General features: G+C 44.3%; 1 protein-coding gene and 1 long non-coding RNA gene across 3 annotated transcripts in view; one reads left to right on the top strand and one right to left on the bottom strand.

Annotated features, from left to right (window-relative positions):
* The first annotated feature begins 222 nt into the window (after positions 1-222).
* Positions 223-18573, top strand: part of rell1 (RELT like 1) — a 45315-nt gene continuing 26964 nt past the window's right edge. The window contains exons 1-3 of one of the 2 annotated variants that reach the window (XM_020491726.2): positions 223-522; positions 3910-4037; positions 14593-14817. In XM_020491726.2, the coding sequence (XP_020347315.1) occupies positions 4004-4037; positions 14593-14817 (259 nt within the window). In that variant the 5' untranslated portion in view covers positions 223-522; positions 3910-4003. Of the gene's footprint in view, positions 523-3677; positions 3759-3909; positions 4038-14592; positions 14818-18573 lie in introns of those variants that run through there. The other variant, XM_020491725.2, reaches the window with a different exon arrangement.
* On the bottom strand, positions 8939-13662 carry LOC116375308 (uncharacterized). Its single transcript, XR_004211074.1, has 2 exons — positions 12670-13662; positions 8939-9180 (listed from the first exon to the last, which is right to left on the bottom strand). It is a non-coding gene; the product is annotated as an uncharacterized LOC116375308 (long non-coding RNA).

Here is an 18573-nt window from a genome sequence, read left to right as displayed (position 1 = left end):
TCTGCTCACATATAATTATCATAGTTCATATACACGCCACTAAAAATCCATCCATTTGCATGTTTCTGTAAACTCGATACATCCTGACAAATTACACCATATTACTGGCCTGCTAATGTGCCTGGACCTTGTAGGCTAAACTGCCGAGGAAAACCCCCATTACTCATCCAAATGGTTACCCAATCAGACAGGCGACGGAGCAGTTATTTCGAAGTGAACCACGCCTTTGAGTCGTTTTTCAAACGACATAGGCTGACTTGAAAACAAGAACATGCTTCATTACATTGTGTTGTTGTTTGCCTAAGTAGGATACATTTATTGTCCCTAAAAAAAACTGAAACAATAAGCTTTTTTTCCTTTCAAGTTAAGGTGTTTTAAGGCGTCAGCATGCTTGGAAGTCGAAACAGTTGGGTAAAATATATGAATTTATTTCATGACGAAAGTTTTGGACTTCAGCGAGGGTTTTTAATGGAGGAAGGCGGAAGTTCGGAGCTGAAGTCTACGCCCCTTCGTCGGTGATTGGTAGGGATTCTTTCATTAAGTTTTTGTTGTCATTCAATGAGAGGCGATTCGTTTTCATGAACTTTTTTTGCTCCATTGAAAAATACAGCACCAAACATTTTAGTTAGATGTACAATTATGCGAGTAAGATCTCTTCGGCACAAACGTAGAAATGAATGACATATTTTTGTAGTTCTCTTAGTCAGAATTGATCTACTTTAAGGAAGCATATCCTGGTCATGTTGTCTCAAAAGGGGCAAACAGTACTATTGTCGCCATTTTTATCGTTTTTCAAGTCCACCACAGTGGATGTGTCATTTTTTAAATAAATAAAAATATTTAACTAGGCAAGTGAGTTAAGAACAAATTATTATTTACAATGATGCATACACCGGACGACACCGGGACAATTGAGCACCAACCTATGTGACTCCCAATAACTAAGATGCAGTGCCTTAGACCGCTGTGCCACCCCATAAATGCCCATAAAAACACGGAAATGGTTCCAATGGTTTTTCAGCCATTCATTTTTCACATCGTTAAATTGGCAAACACTTAAAGAAGCTCCTGCACCATGGGAGTGAAACCACTGCTACACCTGGCTATCAGCGGGGCCTTGTCTGGCATCGAAACAGTTCATTCAGCCTCATTTACTCCCCTTAAAAAAACATAGCTGATATGGCTGACTTGCTTAAACAAATGTGGTTTCTACTGACAATTGAGATGTATAAACTATGGTATAAGGGGACAATGAGCAGAAGAGAGGCAGTCCGTAATTTAGATGAAGACATTAATGAGTGAGCTAGGACCGACGTAGTCTAACTATTTGTTCAGCACTTTTGAAATGTACAGCGACAGAATTCAGAACATGGGCTGTTCTTACAGTATTCTCCCTGTACACCAAGTCAGAACTGTAGGATAAATAAAAGGGGAATATAAGCAGACAATGAAAGCTCTTACAATATTCGATGATGGCATTTCTCTAAAACAGGCTATAGGCTACATGTGCACCACCAAGTCAGAACAGTAGGAGGGGGAAAGGGATCAAATGAGTATGGTGAGGCACATGGGCTAATAACAGCTTACTACACAACATACACTTAGTATTACTTTCTTAGCTACAGTCTACATATCTCTCTGACATATTACATCATTTATGCAGCAGCATACAATACAGTTTTGAACTCCCCCTGTTGTGCTCACTTGTGGGTAAATTTTGTCATCGAACTTTGTCATCAAAGTCTGGCATTCTCTTGCTTTATGATACTTTCAAGACAACTGGGAACTCTGAAAAAAATAGTGTTGAATCATGACGGCAGTGATCTTCAGGTCGTAGCTCTAGAAAGAGGCCCGAAATCCCGACTTGGAAATCTGAGTCGGATGACCATTCAAAACCATATTTTCCCAGTTGGAGCTCGTTTTTTTTCTCCAGAGTTCCCAGTTGTCTTGAACTCTCTGAAGTCTGAGATTTCCAAGTTTCCAGTTGTTTTGAATGTGGCAGAGGTCATGCTGTCGTGACAGAAAAGAGACCCTTAAACCCAGACTTGGACCACACACCCACTCCAGTGGCTAGTGATTGCTTTGCAACGGTTCCAGGTCATGCTGTCGTGACAGAAAAGAGACCCTTAAACCCAGACTTGGACCACACACCCACTCCAGTGGCTAGTGATTGCTTTGCAACGGTTCCAGTTAGCCACTGTTTCCTTCCCAACCACTCATTGTTGAATTTGCGATCTCAAACTTGTTGTGTAATAATTATCTTCATATGACAAGAAATTAAAAGGATTTGGCAGTAGATTGTCAACCTGATTCAAGATGACTGCTTGTCTTTTTTACCTTTATTTAACCAGGCAAGTCAGTTAAGAACACATTAGATTGTCAACCTGATTCAAGATGACTGCTTGTCTTTTTTACCTTTATTTAACCAGGCAAGTCAGTTAAGAACACATTCTTATTTTCAATGACAGCCTGGGAACAGTGAGTTAACTGCCTGTTCAGGGGAAGAACTACAGATTTGTACCTTGTCAGCTCGGGGGTTTGAACTCGCAACCTTCCGGTTACTAGTCCAACGCTCTAACCACTAGGCTACCCTGCCGCCCCTCTAGCTTGCTAGCTAAGATTTTGAAAGTATGACGCTGCCATGATCAGTCCAATCAAATCTACCGTATAGATAACGTGATTACATAATGTTATCTGTGGCCAATGACCTTGAGCCTTCTTGGATGGGCACTTCTAATGTAACTCTATGGCAGCACCCAATGGGCTTGAATTTTCGAGCTCTCCTTGAAGGTTTTGCGGTGAAGTAGTGACCCCTGAATGACAGAAAACTGAGCCAATCACGACGCAACTAGAGAACATTGCCAACCCCTAAACTCCGCTTGCTGCCCCACCACCACCACCACCACCACCACCACCACCACAGGAAGCAATAAATTAGGCTGAAACACCTGCATTTTGGAGCTGCCTTACTCAAGAAAGCAAAAAAGAGACCATGTTTGTATGCAGCTTAATTAAAGCAATATTTTTTTGTACATTGTTTGCCAAAATAACATGCAAAACAGGCAACAACAAAAACAGGTGGGTCTCAAAACAGGTGAGTCTCAAAACAGGTGGGTCTCAAAACAGGTGGGTCTCAAAACAGGTGGGGCTCAAAACAGGTGGGTCTCAAAACAGGTGAGTCTCAAAACAGGTGAGTCTCAAAACAGGTGAGTCTCAAAACAGGTGGGTCTCAAAACAGGTGAGTCTCAAAACAGGTGGGTCTCAAAACAGGTGGGGCTCAAAACAGGTGGGGCTCAAAACAGGTGAGTCTCAAAACAGGTGGGGCTCAAAACAGGTGGGTCTCTGCACTTGCCCTGAAAGATGGGTTGCCACCGAAGGGGAATACATTAAGAGGCATAAAAACAATACACACGATTAAGTAAGATTATATAAAATCTTTTAAAGTTTTCACTGTGGGAAATATATGGTAACCTAACAAGCAAATAAACCAGTCTATTACATTGGTCAATTCTATTTGGATTTAGGCCTATCCAAAAGAATGCATATAAACTGTATTTGGATTTTTAATCTGATTTTATTTCTGATTACAGATCAGTTTTTCGCACAGACGTAGCGCTCGTTAAAGAAAGTATGTACAGCTTTAAGAAAAGGGTGTTACTCCCGAACTCGGATACGAATGAGGAAATACAAACTCGATTCAGGGCAAAAAGTCCAAATGAACGCGCCTCCCTCGGTTTCCACTAATTACCACAGCCAAAGTAAAAAATGACAGTATCGCAAAAATGAATGAAAACAACAAATAGCTTTTTGATCTTAATTGAAGGTTATGTTTAAAATCACATTGTGAGAGAATTGAAGAAATAGGCGGGGTTTGTGACTGTAGTGACCACCATATCCCTCCCTCCACAGACCCAGTCCTCCTTGGTCGTAGGTGCCAACGTCCAAACTAGACTGCCACAAGCCGAAAACATCGCCACACAGCCGGGCAGTAGTAGTTTTGAGCATGGCTAATTCAACTGGGATCAGTGTTGTACCACGTAAGTTATCAACTTATTTACCTCGTGTTTTGGACCAATTCTCGCATCCGCCTCCTTAAATGAAATCAATGCAGACTCAGTTGAACTTGTGATTTTGACATCTTAATTTCTCTACAAGTTGCACCATGAGATACAGATCAATGTCATGTGTGTGTACCGTGGCTACTTATAATTAATTCATAGTCGAGGTTTCTGTAAGGTGCGGCTGGGTGGACACCACGACTTTTCAAAATCCTAACATCGCTGAGCCTTTCAAATTAAACGACCGTCTCTCCGGTAGTATTTATGTGTGTGTGTGTGGCGCGCACACTAAACGATGTTACACTACAAGAGTCTTCACTGACGATTCTCGATACCATGTTGTCTGGCGAAAACAATGATTTGATTAGATTTTAACGTAGTTACGAGCTGTGGCTCAAAGCAAGCCTGACAAAATCAGACATTCACGCATACCATACAGTTCAAAATTTAGCAAACATTTTGAATTGAATAACGTTGTTTGTGAATTTCAGAGCTGTTTTCACACTTTTTTGTTGTTGCTTTGGTTAAAAGCAAGTCCAAAACTTCTACTAGAAGGCATCGCTCCAGGATGGAGCGTCAACACATTCTGTCTGAACAGCGTCATCTCACTGGCGACTTCTCCTATTGGCTATTGCAGATCACCGTTCTCAAAACTTTTCGTGCCACATTTTACGCTACAAAGAGCATTATAGATTGTTTTTGTGATGATTAAAATCAAACATGTTTGAAAATATCGGGACGTCTAGGACTGCTCAAAGACGAGATCGGTAGCCCTCCGATTGCGTCTTTTACCCGCTCACGTTGAACGAGCGTCGGTATACACTACACTAAATCGTGTAGTGTATACCTGGTTTAGTTGCAACAGAGTAGCCTTACATAAACCTGCTATTGGATAGCCTACAGCAACTAGGACTCAGGTTAACATAGTAAAGGAACATCCGGGACATACAAAATAACTGATATACACTAACATGATCAAATGTTCAACAAGCAGGTGTCATCTCATTCCAAAATCATGGGAATTAGAATGGAGTTGGTCCCTCTTTTTGCTGCTATAACAGCCTCCACTCTTCTGGGAAGGCTTTCCACTAGATGTTGGAACATTGCTATGGGGACTTGCTTCCATTCAGCCACAAGGGCGTTAGTGAGGTCGAGCACTGATGTCAGGCGATTAGGTCTGGCTCGCAGTCGGCATTCCAATTCATCCCAAAGGTGCTTGATGGGGTTGCGGTCAGGGCTCTGTGCAGGCCAGTCAAGTTCTTCCACACCGATCTCAGCAAACCATTTCTGTATGGACCTCGCTTTGTGCATGGGGGCATTGTCATGCTGAAACAGGCAAGGGCCTTCCTCAAAACTGTTGCCCAAAAGTTGGAAGCACAGAATCTAGAATGTCATTGTATGCTGTAGTGTTAAGATTTCCATTCACTGGAACTAAGGGGCCGAGCCCGAACCATGAAAAACAGCCCCAGACTGTTATACCTCCTCCACCCAACTTTACAGTTAGCACTATGAATTGGGGGCAGATAGCGTTCTCCTGGCATCTGCCAAATTCAGATTTGTCCGTCAGACTGCCAGATGGTGAAGTGTGATTCATCACTCCAGACAAAGCGTTCCCACTGCTCCAATGGCAGTGAGCTTTACACCACTCAAGCTGACTCTTTGCATTGCGCATGGTGATCTTAGGCTGGTGTACAGCTGCTCGGGCCGTAGAAACCCATTTCCTTCAGCACCCGACAAACATTATTTGTGCTGACGGCTGCTTCCAGAGGCAGTTTAGAACTCTGTGGTGAGTGTTGCAACCGAGGACAGACCATTTTTATGCGTTTCGGGACACTCGTTGGTCCGGTTCTGTGAGCTTGTGTGGTCTACCACTTAGCGGCTGAGCCGTTGTTGCTCCTAGACATTTCCACTTCTCAATAACCGCACTTACAGTTGACCGAGGCAGCTCTAGCAGGGAAGAAATATGACAAACTGACTTGTTGGAAAAGGTGGCATCCTATGACGGTGCCACATTGAAAGTCACTCAGCTCTTCAGTAAGGCCATTCTACTGCCAGTGTTTGACTATGGAGATTGCATGGCTGTGTGCTTGATTTTTACACATGCAATGTGTACTGTCCACATACTTTTGTGTGTGTATATAGTTTTATTTTACGTTTGTGTTAATTAATGGATGTCCATGTTACAAATTGCAGTTTGTACAATATGTTAGGAGAAGGGTTAGCTAACATGTTAAGTAGCTTAAAATGTAGCAGGTAGGTGTTAATGACCTAAAATGGTGAAGATGTCCATGATGAGATTGTGTGTTTTGAATCTTTTGGTTTGTTATAGATCTACCCTGACCAACCAAGTAACCTTTAGTGTTATGGTACGATTGGTACGGTAACATATCATATGAATTTAATCTCCCTGGGTTTTCGTCTACAATGTTACGTCTAGTCTGAGACCAGCCTGCCTACAGTGATACAAAGTTTCATCACCAAAGTGGATAGGTTTGCCAAGGGCTATATTTTTGAATTTCCTGTGAGGCACGTTGCATAGGCTGTCCAGCCTAGCCCTGTGTTTCTGTTGTCACCTTGTGCAAAATGTAAAACTGCAGCTATAATAGGCCAATCCTGACCTATTGAACTCTTTTAATCTAAATGTGTATTGTTCTAATTGTAAGGCGGTATGGGCAGTAAAGAGTAGTGTAGGTCTAAACATGTGGCGTCCTGTATGAAGATGAGGCATCCACAGGCAGAATGACTTCTGCTGTCTGGTTAAAGAATTTAAATTTTATGCCCAAGCCGGTATAAACGCTCCCATTTACAATGTGAAACGACAAGCATTCATTCCATTTGAGTGGAGGAAGACCAGAGTTATTATTGCCATTGACATGCCAAGAACAAGTCCTCAAAAAACACATGACTTTAAGTTCCTGCTTTGGCTCTAAGCTTTCAGACCCTCCTGTACAATAACATAGGATATGACCTTTGAGGATATGGGGGGGGTTCTGCTTCGTCCTCCTTCGTGACTAACACAGCTTTGTGACCATGCAGCTGTTGTCTGTCGCTCACAAAAGGCCCAAAACGTAATCCTCAGCCGTAAACACAAACATTCAACACGTGGTTTAAGCACGAGAGTGTAGACCTGCACGTGGTTGTAAGATGTGTGTCCCCGGTCTGTCCGTTCCTCTGCCCGGTGATCTGTGTAGGCCGGAGCTAGGAGGGAATCAAAGACAGTAGCCGAGTCTTGTTCCTAACGGGAAGGACACTCGTAACTCCATTTTGTTTATCAGTGGCTGTCACAGGGAATAGAGTTTTGACATGCATAAAATTCAGGGAATTCTCTGGACAATTAGGCACAAATTTAAACTAAAAGTAGGTACTTTTTCTTACGTTCTTTTGTGACATCAGACTAGCCTGATTCTGCTCCAATGGTGTTTATATAATTCCGGTTCAGTGATTTATAGCCGTGTTAATACATTCATTAACTAGTTATCTTTGTCTAATACAAGTAGTTGGACATCCTCATGGGGGGAAAAAAAGACAACCACATCCTCTCATCTGTCCCCAGTGGAACCATTCCGCTTGACACGTAGCAGGAAGCTCCCTTTTTTTGCCTTCTAGATCCCGTTGAACAGTAGACTTACCCAGAGACCTGTGTTGACATAAACCTCTGGACCTACCAATGAAAATAGTTCCGTACACCTACAACATGTCTGGGAAGTTACTGCTTCAGTGAATGTCAACCACAGGACAATAATAACTGGCATTATGTGGTCCTTTTGACATAAACCTTGTTTCGGAAGGGGATCACTGTGCCATTTTGAGTTCCCCCGTCTCCTCGCTTTAATTAACCAATCGACTTTTGATATAGTCTGGTATTGTTCAAATTGATGAGGATACTATTGGTTTCCTCAATGGCTGAATTCTCCTACAACATAGTTTCAGACGTGTGTGTGTGTGTGTGTGTGTGTGTGTGTGTGGCGTAGTGCCACAGCTAAGGAATATGTAGAGACCAGGGCCTATGATATTCAACTTTCAGGGACATCCATAGAGGAAATGGTTCCTCTTAACTTATTTACCAACACATAGTCTCACACTCACAGGGCCCACATTGAACCCTCATAATATCCTCATCTCCCATGTCGCATCACTGCAAATTACAGTCATTCATTTTTTCCGGTGTGTTTTTATTGCGCAGATGATTTGACATGGCAAATGTGTCTGTATGGATATGGGGATGCATACCACAGCGGCAGGAAATCTGAAGAGACGATATAGGATTTAATTCCTCTGACAGTAGCATTAATCTCTGTAGATGATATGTGTACGTTCCACACTGAGCTAGAGAAGGGGAGGGGAAAATGGAAGCTCTGGGACCTGTTGTTGTGGAAGTTGGAGAAGGATAACATGTTAGACGGAGGTGAGGAAGCCTCTTTAGACTATTGAAATGGACCCCTAAACTGTCCATTCATTGTGTGTAGTTTAATCCAATCCGGTGTTTTATGTGTAAAGTGAGGGATGAGGCAGGAGAAATGTAACCTTTCTCAAATGAATACACTGAGATATGGATGCAAGGACTGACCGTCCATGATATAACAAATTATAGTTGGAACTAGGTTGAGGCTATATAGTCTGGACTGACCGTCCATGATTTAACAAAATATAGTTGGAACTAGGTTTTGAGGCTAAACATTGGAGTAAAATAGGCTCATATTTTGGGTTCTGATGTGGTACGACACACACATCCATATCTTGACCCCCCCCCCCCCCCCCCCCCCCCCATTGGATCTGTTGGCAGGTAACTGGGATAGATACACTAAGGTTCCGTGACCCGGGTTGAGGCATGTCACGAACCCGGCTCGTAGCCCGTAACAAAGAAGGAGACAGCGCGGAGATGGAGAAATAACTTTATTTAATAAATATATTTGTTTACTATATCTAGGTAACAGTGTAGTATGAGTGCCATAACAAATACAATGCAAAGAATCCCCCAAAAGGCCACAACCAAAAAAACAACAGTATGCCTGTGTGGAGAGAGTCTCCTCTACGTATTGAGGGGGAAGAGGTGTGTCCCATTTCACGGACGACCCTCGTAGCTCCGCCCACTGACATCCTCGTAGCTCCGCCCACTGACATCCTATAAAGGAAAACGAGAACAGAGAGAAAGAACTCATCAGACAGTGTTCGGAGTAGACCACAGTCAGATGCTTCAGGGGGAGAGGGACAATGGGGGAACAAAGACATATACACACACACACCCACCGAGAGTGGTATGTTTGTACATCGTACGGTCACATGTAGACACCGTCACATAGAACACACAGTCACTAGACACGCTCTCACTCCCTCGCACACAGACGGGATGCACACCGGAGGAAAACACAATGACCCGATTGTCTGCTTCATGTGGCACTGGATGGAATGTCTCACGTGGGAAATGTCAGGAGAAGACGGGGGAAGATACGCACTGTAACCTTTGACCCCCCCCCCCCCCCCCCCCCCCCCCTCATACCTTTCCCTCCTGTGAGCCAGATTCAGTCAGGAATATCTAAGACAGTCTTGTCTGAAATGATTGACACCCTTGATTTAAGGGTATGATCTTTAACCCTCTGTAACTTTCTCACTCATTATTTACGATTCATTCAGGATTATCTGTAACCATGGTAACATCCACATTAATGTAGAAGTGCATAGAAACAATTCTTATTTACAATAAAAGTGACTCCAAAATGACACAAATTATTTACCATTAATTTCTATTGGGCACAAAATAATCTGAAACTCAACCATCGCACACTAGGATTGTGGGACCAAACCATCACCAGTTATCTCTTTACTGTGAACATGGAAGAACAACACGGAACCAGGCTAAAGGTTTTTGTGGTGGGGGGGCACCTTGTGGTTTTGGCCTCAGTCAGTCACAGAGGAAGTGGAAAGATTTTCCCCAAACTAAAGAGACCTTGTGGTGTGTGTGTCACTCCATTCCTGATGGCACATGGATGGCCGGCCCCTGTCCAAGCAATGGCCCTTAGAGACCTGATAAACAAGCATACCAACTGTCCTGATAAACAGGCCTACCAACTGTCCTGATAAACAGGCCTACCAACTGTCCTGATAAACAGGCCTGCCAACTGTCCTGATAAACAGGCCCGCCAACTGTCCTGATAAACAAGCCTGATAAACAGGCCTACCAACTGTCCTGATAAACAGGCCTACCAACTGTCCTGATAAACAGGCCTACCAACTGTCCTGATAAACAGTCCTGCCAACTGTCCTGATAAACAGGCCCGCCAACTGTCCTGATAAACAGGCCCGCCAACTGTCCTGATAAACAGGCCTGCCAACTGTCCTGATAAACAAGCATGATAAACAGGCCCGCCAACTGCCCTGATAAACAGGCCCGCCAACTGCCCTGATAAACAGGCCCGCCAACTGTCCTGATAAACAGGCCCGCCAACTGTCCTGATAAACAGGCCCGCCAACTGTCCTGATAAACAGGCCCGCCAACTGTCCTGATAAACAGGCCCGCCCGCCAACTGTCCTGATAAACAGGCCTGCCAACTGTCCTGATAAACAGGCCTGCCAACTGTCCTGATAAACAGGCCTGCCAACTGTCCTGATAAACAGGCCCGCCAACTGTCCTGATAAACAGGCCCGCCAACTGTCCTGATAAACAGGCCTGCCAACTGTCCTGTTATACAGGCCTGCCAACTGTCCTGATAAACAGGCCCGCCAACTGTCCTGATAAACAGGCCCGCCAACTGTCCTGATAAACAGGCCCGCCAACTGTCCTGATAAACAGGCCCGCCAACTGTCCTGATAAACAAGCCTGCCAACTGTCCTGATAAACAGGCCTGCCAACTGTCCTGTTATACAGGCCTGCCAACTGTCCTGATAAACAGGCCCGCCAACTGTCCTGATAAACAGGCCTGCCAACTGTCCTGATAAACAAGCCTGATAAACAGGCCTGCCAACTGTCCTGATAAACAGGCCCGCCAACTGTCCTGATAAACAAGCCTGCCAACTGTCCTGATAAACAGGCCTGCCAACTGTCCTGTTATACAGGCCTGCCAACTGTCCTGATAAACAGGCCCGCCACCTGTTCTGATAAACAGGCCCGCCAACTGTCCTGATAAACAGGCCTGCCAACTGTCCTGATAAACAGGCCTGCCAACTGTCCTGATAAACAGGCCTGCCAACTGTCCTGATAAACAGGCCTGCCAACTGTCCTGATAAACAGGCCTGCCAACTGTCCTGATAAACAGGCCTGCCAACTGTCCTGATAAACAGGCCTGCCAACTGTCCTGATAAACAGGCCTGCCAACTGTCCTGATAAACAGGCCCGCCAACTGTCCTGATAAACAGGCCCGCCAACTGTCCTGATAAACAGGCCCGCCAACTGTCCTGATAAACAGGCCCGCCAACTGTCCTGATAAACAAGCCTGCCAACTGTCCTGATAAACAGGCCTGCCAACTGTCCTGTTATACAGGCCTGCCAACTGTCCTGATAAACAGGCCCGCCAACTGTCCTGATAAACAGGCCTGCCAACTGTCCTGATAAACAAGCCTGATAAACAGGCCTGCCAACTGTCCTGATAAACAGGCCCGCCAACTGTCCTGATAAACAAGCCTGCCAACTGTCCTGATAAACAAGCCCGCCAACTGTCCTGATAAACAGGCCCGCCAACTGTCCTGATAAACAGGCCCGCCACCTGTTCTGATAAACAGGCCCGCCAACTGTCCTGATAAACAGGCCTGCCAACTGTCCTGATAAACAGGCCTGCCAACTGTCCTGTTATACAGGCCCGCCAACTGTCCTGATAAACAGGCCCGCCAACTGTCCTGATAAACAGGCCCGCCAACTGTCCTGATAAACAGGCCTGCCAACTGTCCTGATAAACAGGCCTGCCAACTGTCCTGATAAACAGGCCTGCCAACTGTCCTGATAAACAAGCCTGATAAACAGGCCTGCCAACTGTCCTGATAAACAGGCCCGCCAACTGTCCTGATAAACAAGCCTGCCAACTGTCCTGATAAACAAGCCTGCCAACTGTCCTGATAAACAGGCCCGCCAACTGTCCTGATAAACAGGCCCGCCACCTGTTCTGATAAACAGGCCCGCCAACTGTCCTGATAAACAGGCCTGCCAACTGTCCTGATAAACAGGCCTGCCAACTGTCCTGTTATACAGGCCCGCCAACTGTCCTGATAAACAGGCCCGCCAACTGTCCTGATAAACAGGCCTGCCAACTGTCCTGATAAACAAGCCTGATAAACAGGCCTGCCAACTGTCCTGATAAACAGGCCTGCCAACTGTCCTGTTATACAGGCCTGCCAACTGTCCTGATAAACAGGCCCGCCACCTGTTCTGATAAACAAGCCTGATAAACAGGCCTGCCAACTGTCCTGATAAACAGGCCCGCCACCTGTCCTGATAAACAGGCCCACCAACTGTCCTGATAAACAGGCCCGCCAAATGTCCTGATTAACACTGCTTTCACCACAGTCCTGCTCTGTCTTGCAGATCTCTCTCTCTTTCTGCTTCTCTCTTTCTGCTTCCATCTTTCTGCTTCTGTCTTTCTGCTTCCATCTTTCTGCTTCCCTTTTTTCTCTCCAATAAACTTACCCAGAGAGCGTATGTTGAGGGAAAACAACAACGGAGCGAGAGACGAGGAGGGGAGAGCTGGAAAGTTACAGGGATTACAGTCTCCCTGGAGTCAGCAGTCTCCCTGGTGATACTGACATTCTGTCTCTGTCTTTCTCTCTCCTCTCTTGGCCATTTTTAAAGGGCTGTCGGCGGACATGACAGCCCGCAGTGCTGGGGAGAAAAATATGGGACAGCACTTTTTATCCAGCAAGCGAGGAAACATGAAAGCACTGTCGACATTCATTATCACCTGAATGAGCGTTGAGTTCAGTTGCGACGAGCGCTTAAATCCTCCCTCTGCTGACTAGTAGGAATATCTGGTGCCACTCAGCATATGAGTCAAAATGTGACATGTCAGTGGTGACTAGGTCGTAAATTGAATTATGACTAATGGAGTGTCTTGTGGTTACCACACATGCATTATCCATTTCGTTCATCTCTTGACAATATGTAATGGTCTTATTTTTCCATCTTCCTTTCCTTCTCTCATCCCCCTTTTCGCTCTCCTTCTCATCTGGTATGGTTTTATATTGTTACTGTCCTTTTGACATCAACCTACTTTAGGAAGGGTATTCTCTGTGCCATTTTGAGTCCCCCCCCCCCCCTTCCACACTTTTCAGTAACTGATCAACTTTGATATCTGATACTGTTACTGAACGGCAAAACTGACAAATTGAAGAGGACACTATGGGTTTCCTCTGATTGTTTTCCCCTAAAACACAGGTTGAGGTGTGTGTGGCGTATTCCTTAGCTGTGGCACTATGATATTCAACTTTCAGGGACATCCATAGAGAATGGCTACTCTAACTTTATTTACCAATACATACTCTCACACTCACAGGGCCCACATTGAACCATCATAAAATCCTCACATCTTTCTCTCATCCTGCCCTTTTTCTCTCTCTCCCCATCACCTATCTATCCATATCCCCTTCTCTCTCTCTCTCCTCATCACCTCTATCCATATCCCCTTTCTCTCTCCTCATCACCTCTATCCATATCCCCTTCTCTCTCTCTCTCTCTCCTCATCACTTCTATCCATATCCCCTTCTCTCTCTCTCTCTCTCCTCATCACTTCTATCCATATCCCCTTCTCTCTCTCTCTCTCTCCTCATCACTTCTATCCATATCCCCTTCTCTCTCTCTCTCTCTCCTCATCACTTCTATCCATATCCCCTTCTCTCTCTCTCTCTCTCCTCATCACTTCTATCCATATCCCCTTCTCTCTCTCTCTCTCTCCTCATCACTTCTATCCATATCCCCTTCTCTCTCTCTCTCTCTCCTCATCACCTCTATCCATATCCCCTTCTCTCTCTCTCTCTCTCCTCATCACCTCTATCCATATCCCCTTCTCTCTCTCTCTCTCTCCTCATCACCTCTATCCATATCCCCTTCTCTCTCTCTCTCTCCTCATCACCTCTATCCATATCCCCTTCTCTCTCTCTCCTCATCACCTCTATCCATATCCCCTTCTCTCTCTCTCCTCATCACCTCTATCCATATCCCCTTCTCTCTCTCTCCTCATCACCTCTATCCATATCCCCTTCTCTCTCTCTCCTCATCACCTCTATCCATATCCCCTTCTCTCTCTCTCCTCATCACCTCTATCCATATCCCCTTCTCTCTCTCTCCTCATCACCTCTATCCATATCCCCTTCTCTCTCTCTCCTCATCACCTCTATCCATATCCCCTTCTCTCTCTCTCTCCTCATCACCTCTATCCATATCCCCTTCTCTCTCTCTCTCCTCATCACCTCTATCCATATCCCCTTCTCTCTCTCTCTCCTCATCACCTCTATCCATATCCCCTTCTCTCTCTCTCTCCTCATCACCTCTATCCATATCCCCTTCTCTCTCTCTCCCTTCCATCTACCACCTATCCTCCACCGGTCTGCTTTCTAGCGGGTCAGACAGCGGGGGGAGGCAGCAGCGCAGGAGACGATCATGTGAACCCAGAGTACATAGCCTTCGTCCTGGTGCCGGTCTTCTTCCTCCTGGGTCTCCTGGGGGTCTTGGTGTGTCACGTCCTGAAGAGGAAGGGTTACCGCTGCACCACCGAGGCTGAGGATGAGGAGGAGGCGGCCCGGGTAGCAGAGGCGGAAAAGAAGGATCTGGAGATGTGTACAGGTGAGAGATTGAATATTTTCTCATTTAGGGGTTCATATGCCAACCGGGATTTGAAACTTAATGGTTCACGATCCTCTGTACACTAACGCTTTACTTAAATTCACTTGTGTTAACTGACGGGACATTTCGGACAAATGTGGTTCTCTATGCTATTGTTCTGGTTGTTGCTGTAGTCAGTCATGACTTGAGTAGAAAGTTATGCATTGAGACAGGGTGCCTTGAAAAAGAAATAATTAAAACATCTTAGGTCTATTGGGAGAAACCTTGGTTAAGACGATTCGTTTGGGTTTAGTATTGGATGTTCCTTGTAAACACTTTTACTATTGCAACATAGAAGCTTATTGTTTAGTGTTTTTAGATTGCCTGAGTGACCAAGATACGGTACAGAGTGTTTCGTTTGTCTCGAAAGATAATCAAGATGTCGCAATAGTTTCTCAACAATTGTGAACGTTGTCATTCTGTTTAACTGGCAACGTTTCCTGCCATTGGTTTAGTCTTCACTTCTCTGGTCAATACCATTTAGGTGGAGGGGGGGGGATACTATCATTCGTGTCATAGAACTATGAGTCAGAGCATGGAAGTGAGGTCAGGGTCATCAAGCCAAATACCCCCTCCAATAGTAATGGACCATTCCTGTGTTATTACTGTATATGGGAAGGAATGGTACTTTGTTTAACCAAGTGAATGTGCAACATTTACATGTTTTTATTAAGTAAGAACCAGTTCTTATATTACCATGACGCCCAAACCCTCCCCTAACCTGGACGACGCTGGGTCCAATTGTGTCGCCGCCGTACGGGACTCCCGATCACGGACAGTTGTGACACAGCCCTGGATTCGAACCAAGGTCTGTAGTACTGAGATGAAAGTGAGGGAACATGTATGCATCATCACCGCCACCTCAACTTCAGACTTTTTAAGGCTCTGGAATTGTTCCTGAGTTCCAACACAACCACCACGTTGGAGGGGAAATACACCTGAGCTCCATGAAAGACCATCTAATGTTATGGGTCAGGTACACGTGTTTAGCAGGTGAAAGACCATCTAATCTAATGTTATGGATCAGGTACACGTGTTTAGCAGGTGAAAGACCATCTAATCTAATGTTATGGATCAGGTACACGTGTTTAGCAGGTGAAAGACCATCTAATCTAATGTTATGGATCAGGTACACGTGTTTAGCAGGTGAAAGACCATCTAATGTTATGGATCAGGTACACGTGTTTAGCAGGTGAAAGACCATCTAATCTAATGTTATGGGTCAGGTACACGTGTTTAGCAGGTGAAAGACCATCTAATCTAATGTTATGGATCAGGTACACGTGTTATTGCGGGTGTAGAGAAATGCTTGTGTGTTTCTAGCTCCGACAGTACAGTAATATCTCACAATACACACAATCTAAAGGAATGGAATTAAGAATCTATAAATATTTGGACTAGAAATGTGGCAGACTAAGATACAGTATATACATATGAGATGAGTAATGCATAGACTAAGATACAGTAGAATAGAATACAGTATATACATATGAGATGAGTAATGCATAGACTAAGATACAGTAGAATAGAATACAGTGTATACATATGAGATGAGTAATGCATAGACTAAGATACAGTAGAATAGAATACAGTGTATACATATGAGATGAGTAATGCATAGACTAAGATACAGTAGAATAGAATACAGTGTATACATATGAGATGAGTAATGCATAGACTAAGATACAGTAGAATAGAATACAGTGTATACATATGAGATGAGTAATGCATAGACTAAGATACAGTAGAATAGAATACAGTGTATACATATGAGATGAGTAATGCATAGACTAAGATACAGTAGAATAGAATACAGTGTATACATATGAGATGAGTAATGCATAGACTAAGATACAGTAGAATAGAATACAGTGTATACATATGAGATGAGTAATGCATAGACTAAGATACAGTAGAATAGAATACAGTGTAAACATATGAGATGAGTAATGCATAGACTAAGATACAGTAGAATAGAATACAGTGTAAACATATGAGATGAGTAATGCATAGACTAAGATACAGTAGAATAGAATACAGTGTAAACATATGAGATGAGTAATGCAAGATATGTAAACATTATTAAAGTGACTAGTGTTCCATTTATTAAAGTGGCCAGTGATTTCAAGTCTATGTATATAGGCAGCAGACTCTATGTGCTAGTGATGGCTATTTAACAGTCTGATAGTCTTGAGATAGAAGCTGTTTTTCAGTCTCTCGGTCCCAGAGCTTTGATGCACCTGTACTGACCTCGCCTTCTGGATGGCAGCGGGAGAACAGACAGTGGCTCAGGTGGTTGTTGTCCTTGATGATCTTTTAAGCCTTCCTGTGACATCCGGTGTAGCAGCCTCTGCTAGTATGAAAGAATGCGTGTTTTCTCTTTCTCTCTTTCTCTTTCTCTTTCTCTCGCTCACTCACCTGTTCTTTCTCTCTCTACCACTTATTAAAGCCATTGACATAGAGCTGTATGCCTGGTCTTTCCTAAAGGAAGGTTGAGACTGCAGTCTTTGTAAAGGGAATTTTCTTTCCTCTCTCACCTTTCACCTACAGAATAGGGAGGTTCTTTCTAACAGGACTATGGCATTCCCATTAGAGGTTGGGCCTTTTAGTGTGCCGTCTGCAGGGCATAACATTAACACCCGCTGTTTGGCGGGTAGATTTGGGTATTGTCGGGTAAGAATGTCCATTAGACCAGCCACGTTGGCGGGTAGTCAATTTGCATGGCATTACATTCGTGAATGAAAAAAAAGTCAAGTATGAGAACATCATGCAGCTGTTATTGAAGTATTTCTGCTGTTTTGTTGCATAGCTGCTAATTGCACAAAGAAAGACGAAGTATACAACCCACCCTACGCAGCAACACTGCTTGGCAGGGGGATCTGCGCACTGAGTGACGCACGATATACATTCGTTTTCGGAGGCGCTGCGCACAGGCATACACGTTGATCAAGTTTACTCGAACGTCTACAAAGTGAGACTTTCGCCAAGTGTTTCTTGTCAATTTATATTGCTTTGTTCACAAGCTCAGGTTTTTCAACGTTAGAATCGGCTGCTTCCACTGATAGTGAAGAGACGCCCTAGTCGGATCCTAAAACTCTCTCTCTCACACACACACACACACACACACACACACGTGACAAAACTCGAGTGGCCCTGTTACCGCGGTAACCTCCCGCCCTTAAAGGGGCAGCTGAACATTTAGTCTCGTCTCTATTATGGTTAAAATACTCGAGTTACAAAACTATTTTAATGAAATTGAGCAATATAACAATATTACTTCTTACTAATATTTCTTGCTTTAGAAACATTACCAAGCATGCTCATATTTTGTTGTTGATGCAATTATGGTGAAACAATATTTTGGTTGGTAAAACATCTGAGTGGCTGGTAGATAAAAAAAATAACACATTTAAATTAAAAAATAAAATCTACCTGCTACAGTGGCTGGTGGAACAAAATGTACATTTTAGCCACGGACTGTCTGAAACCTCTCTCCAGGCCCAACCCCTCTTCTTTCCACATTGTTTAGAGACAAAAGAGTTGGAAAGAACCTTGTTTATTTTACACTCCACTTCCCGGTTCAATTCTGAGTCAACCAGGGTTAGAGAAGGAAAGGGGGGGGGGGATTTATTGTAGATGGGTTAGGGGGGTGGGGGGGGGGGGTTACTGTAGATGGGTTGTCGGGGTTTTACTGTAGATGGGTTGGGGGAGGTTACT

Source organism: Oncorhynchus kisutch, linkage group LG9 (assembly GCF_002021735.2).
Source record: "Oncorhynchus kisutch isolate 150728-3 linkage group LG9, Okis_V2, whole genome shotgun sequence".
Taxonomy (NCBI): domain Eukaryota; kingdom Metazoa; phylum Chordata; class Actinopteri; order Salmoniformes; family Salmonidae; genus Oncorhynchus; species Oncorhynchus kisutch.
Note: the sequence above shows the minus strand (reverse complement) of the source record. Positions and strands in the feature narration are given on the sequence as shown.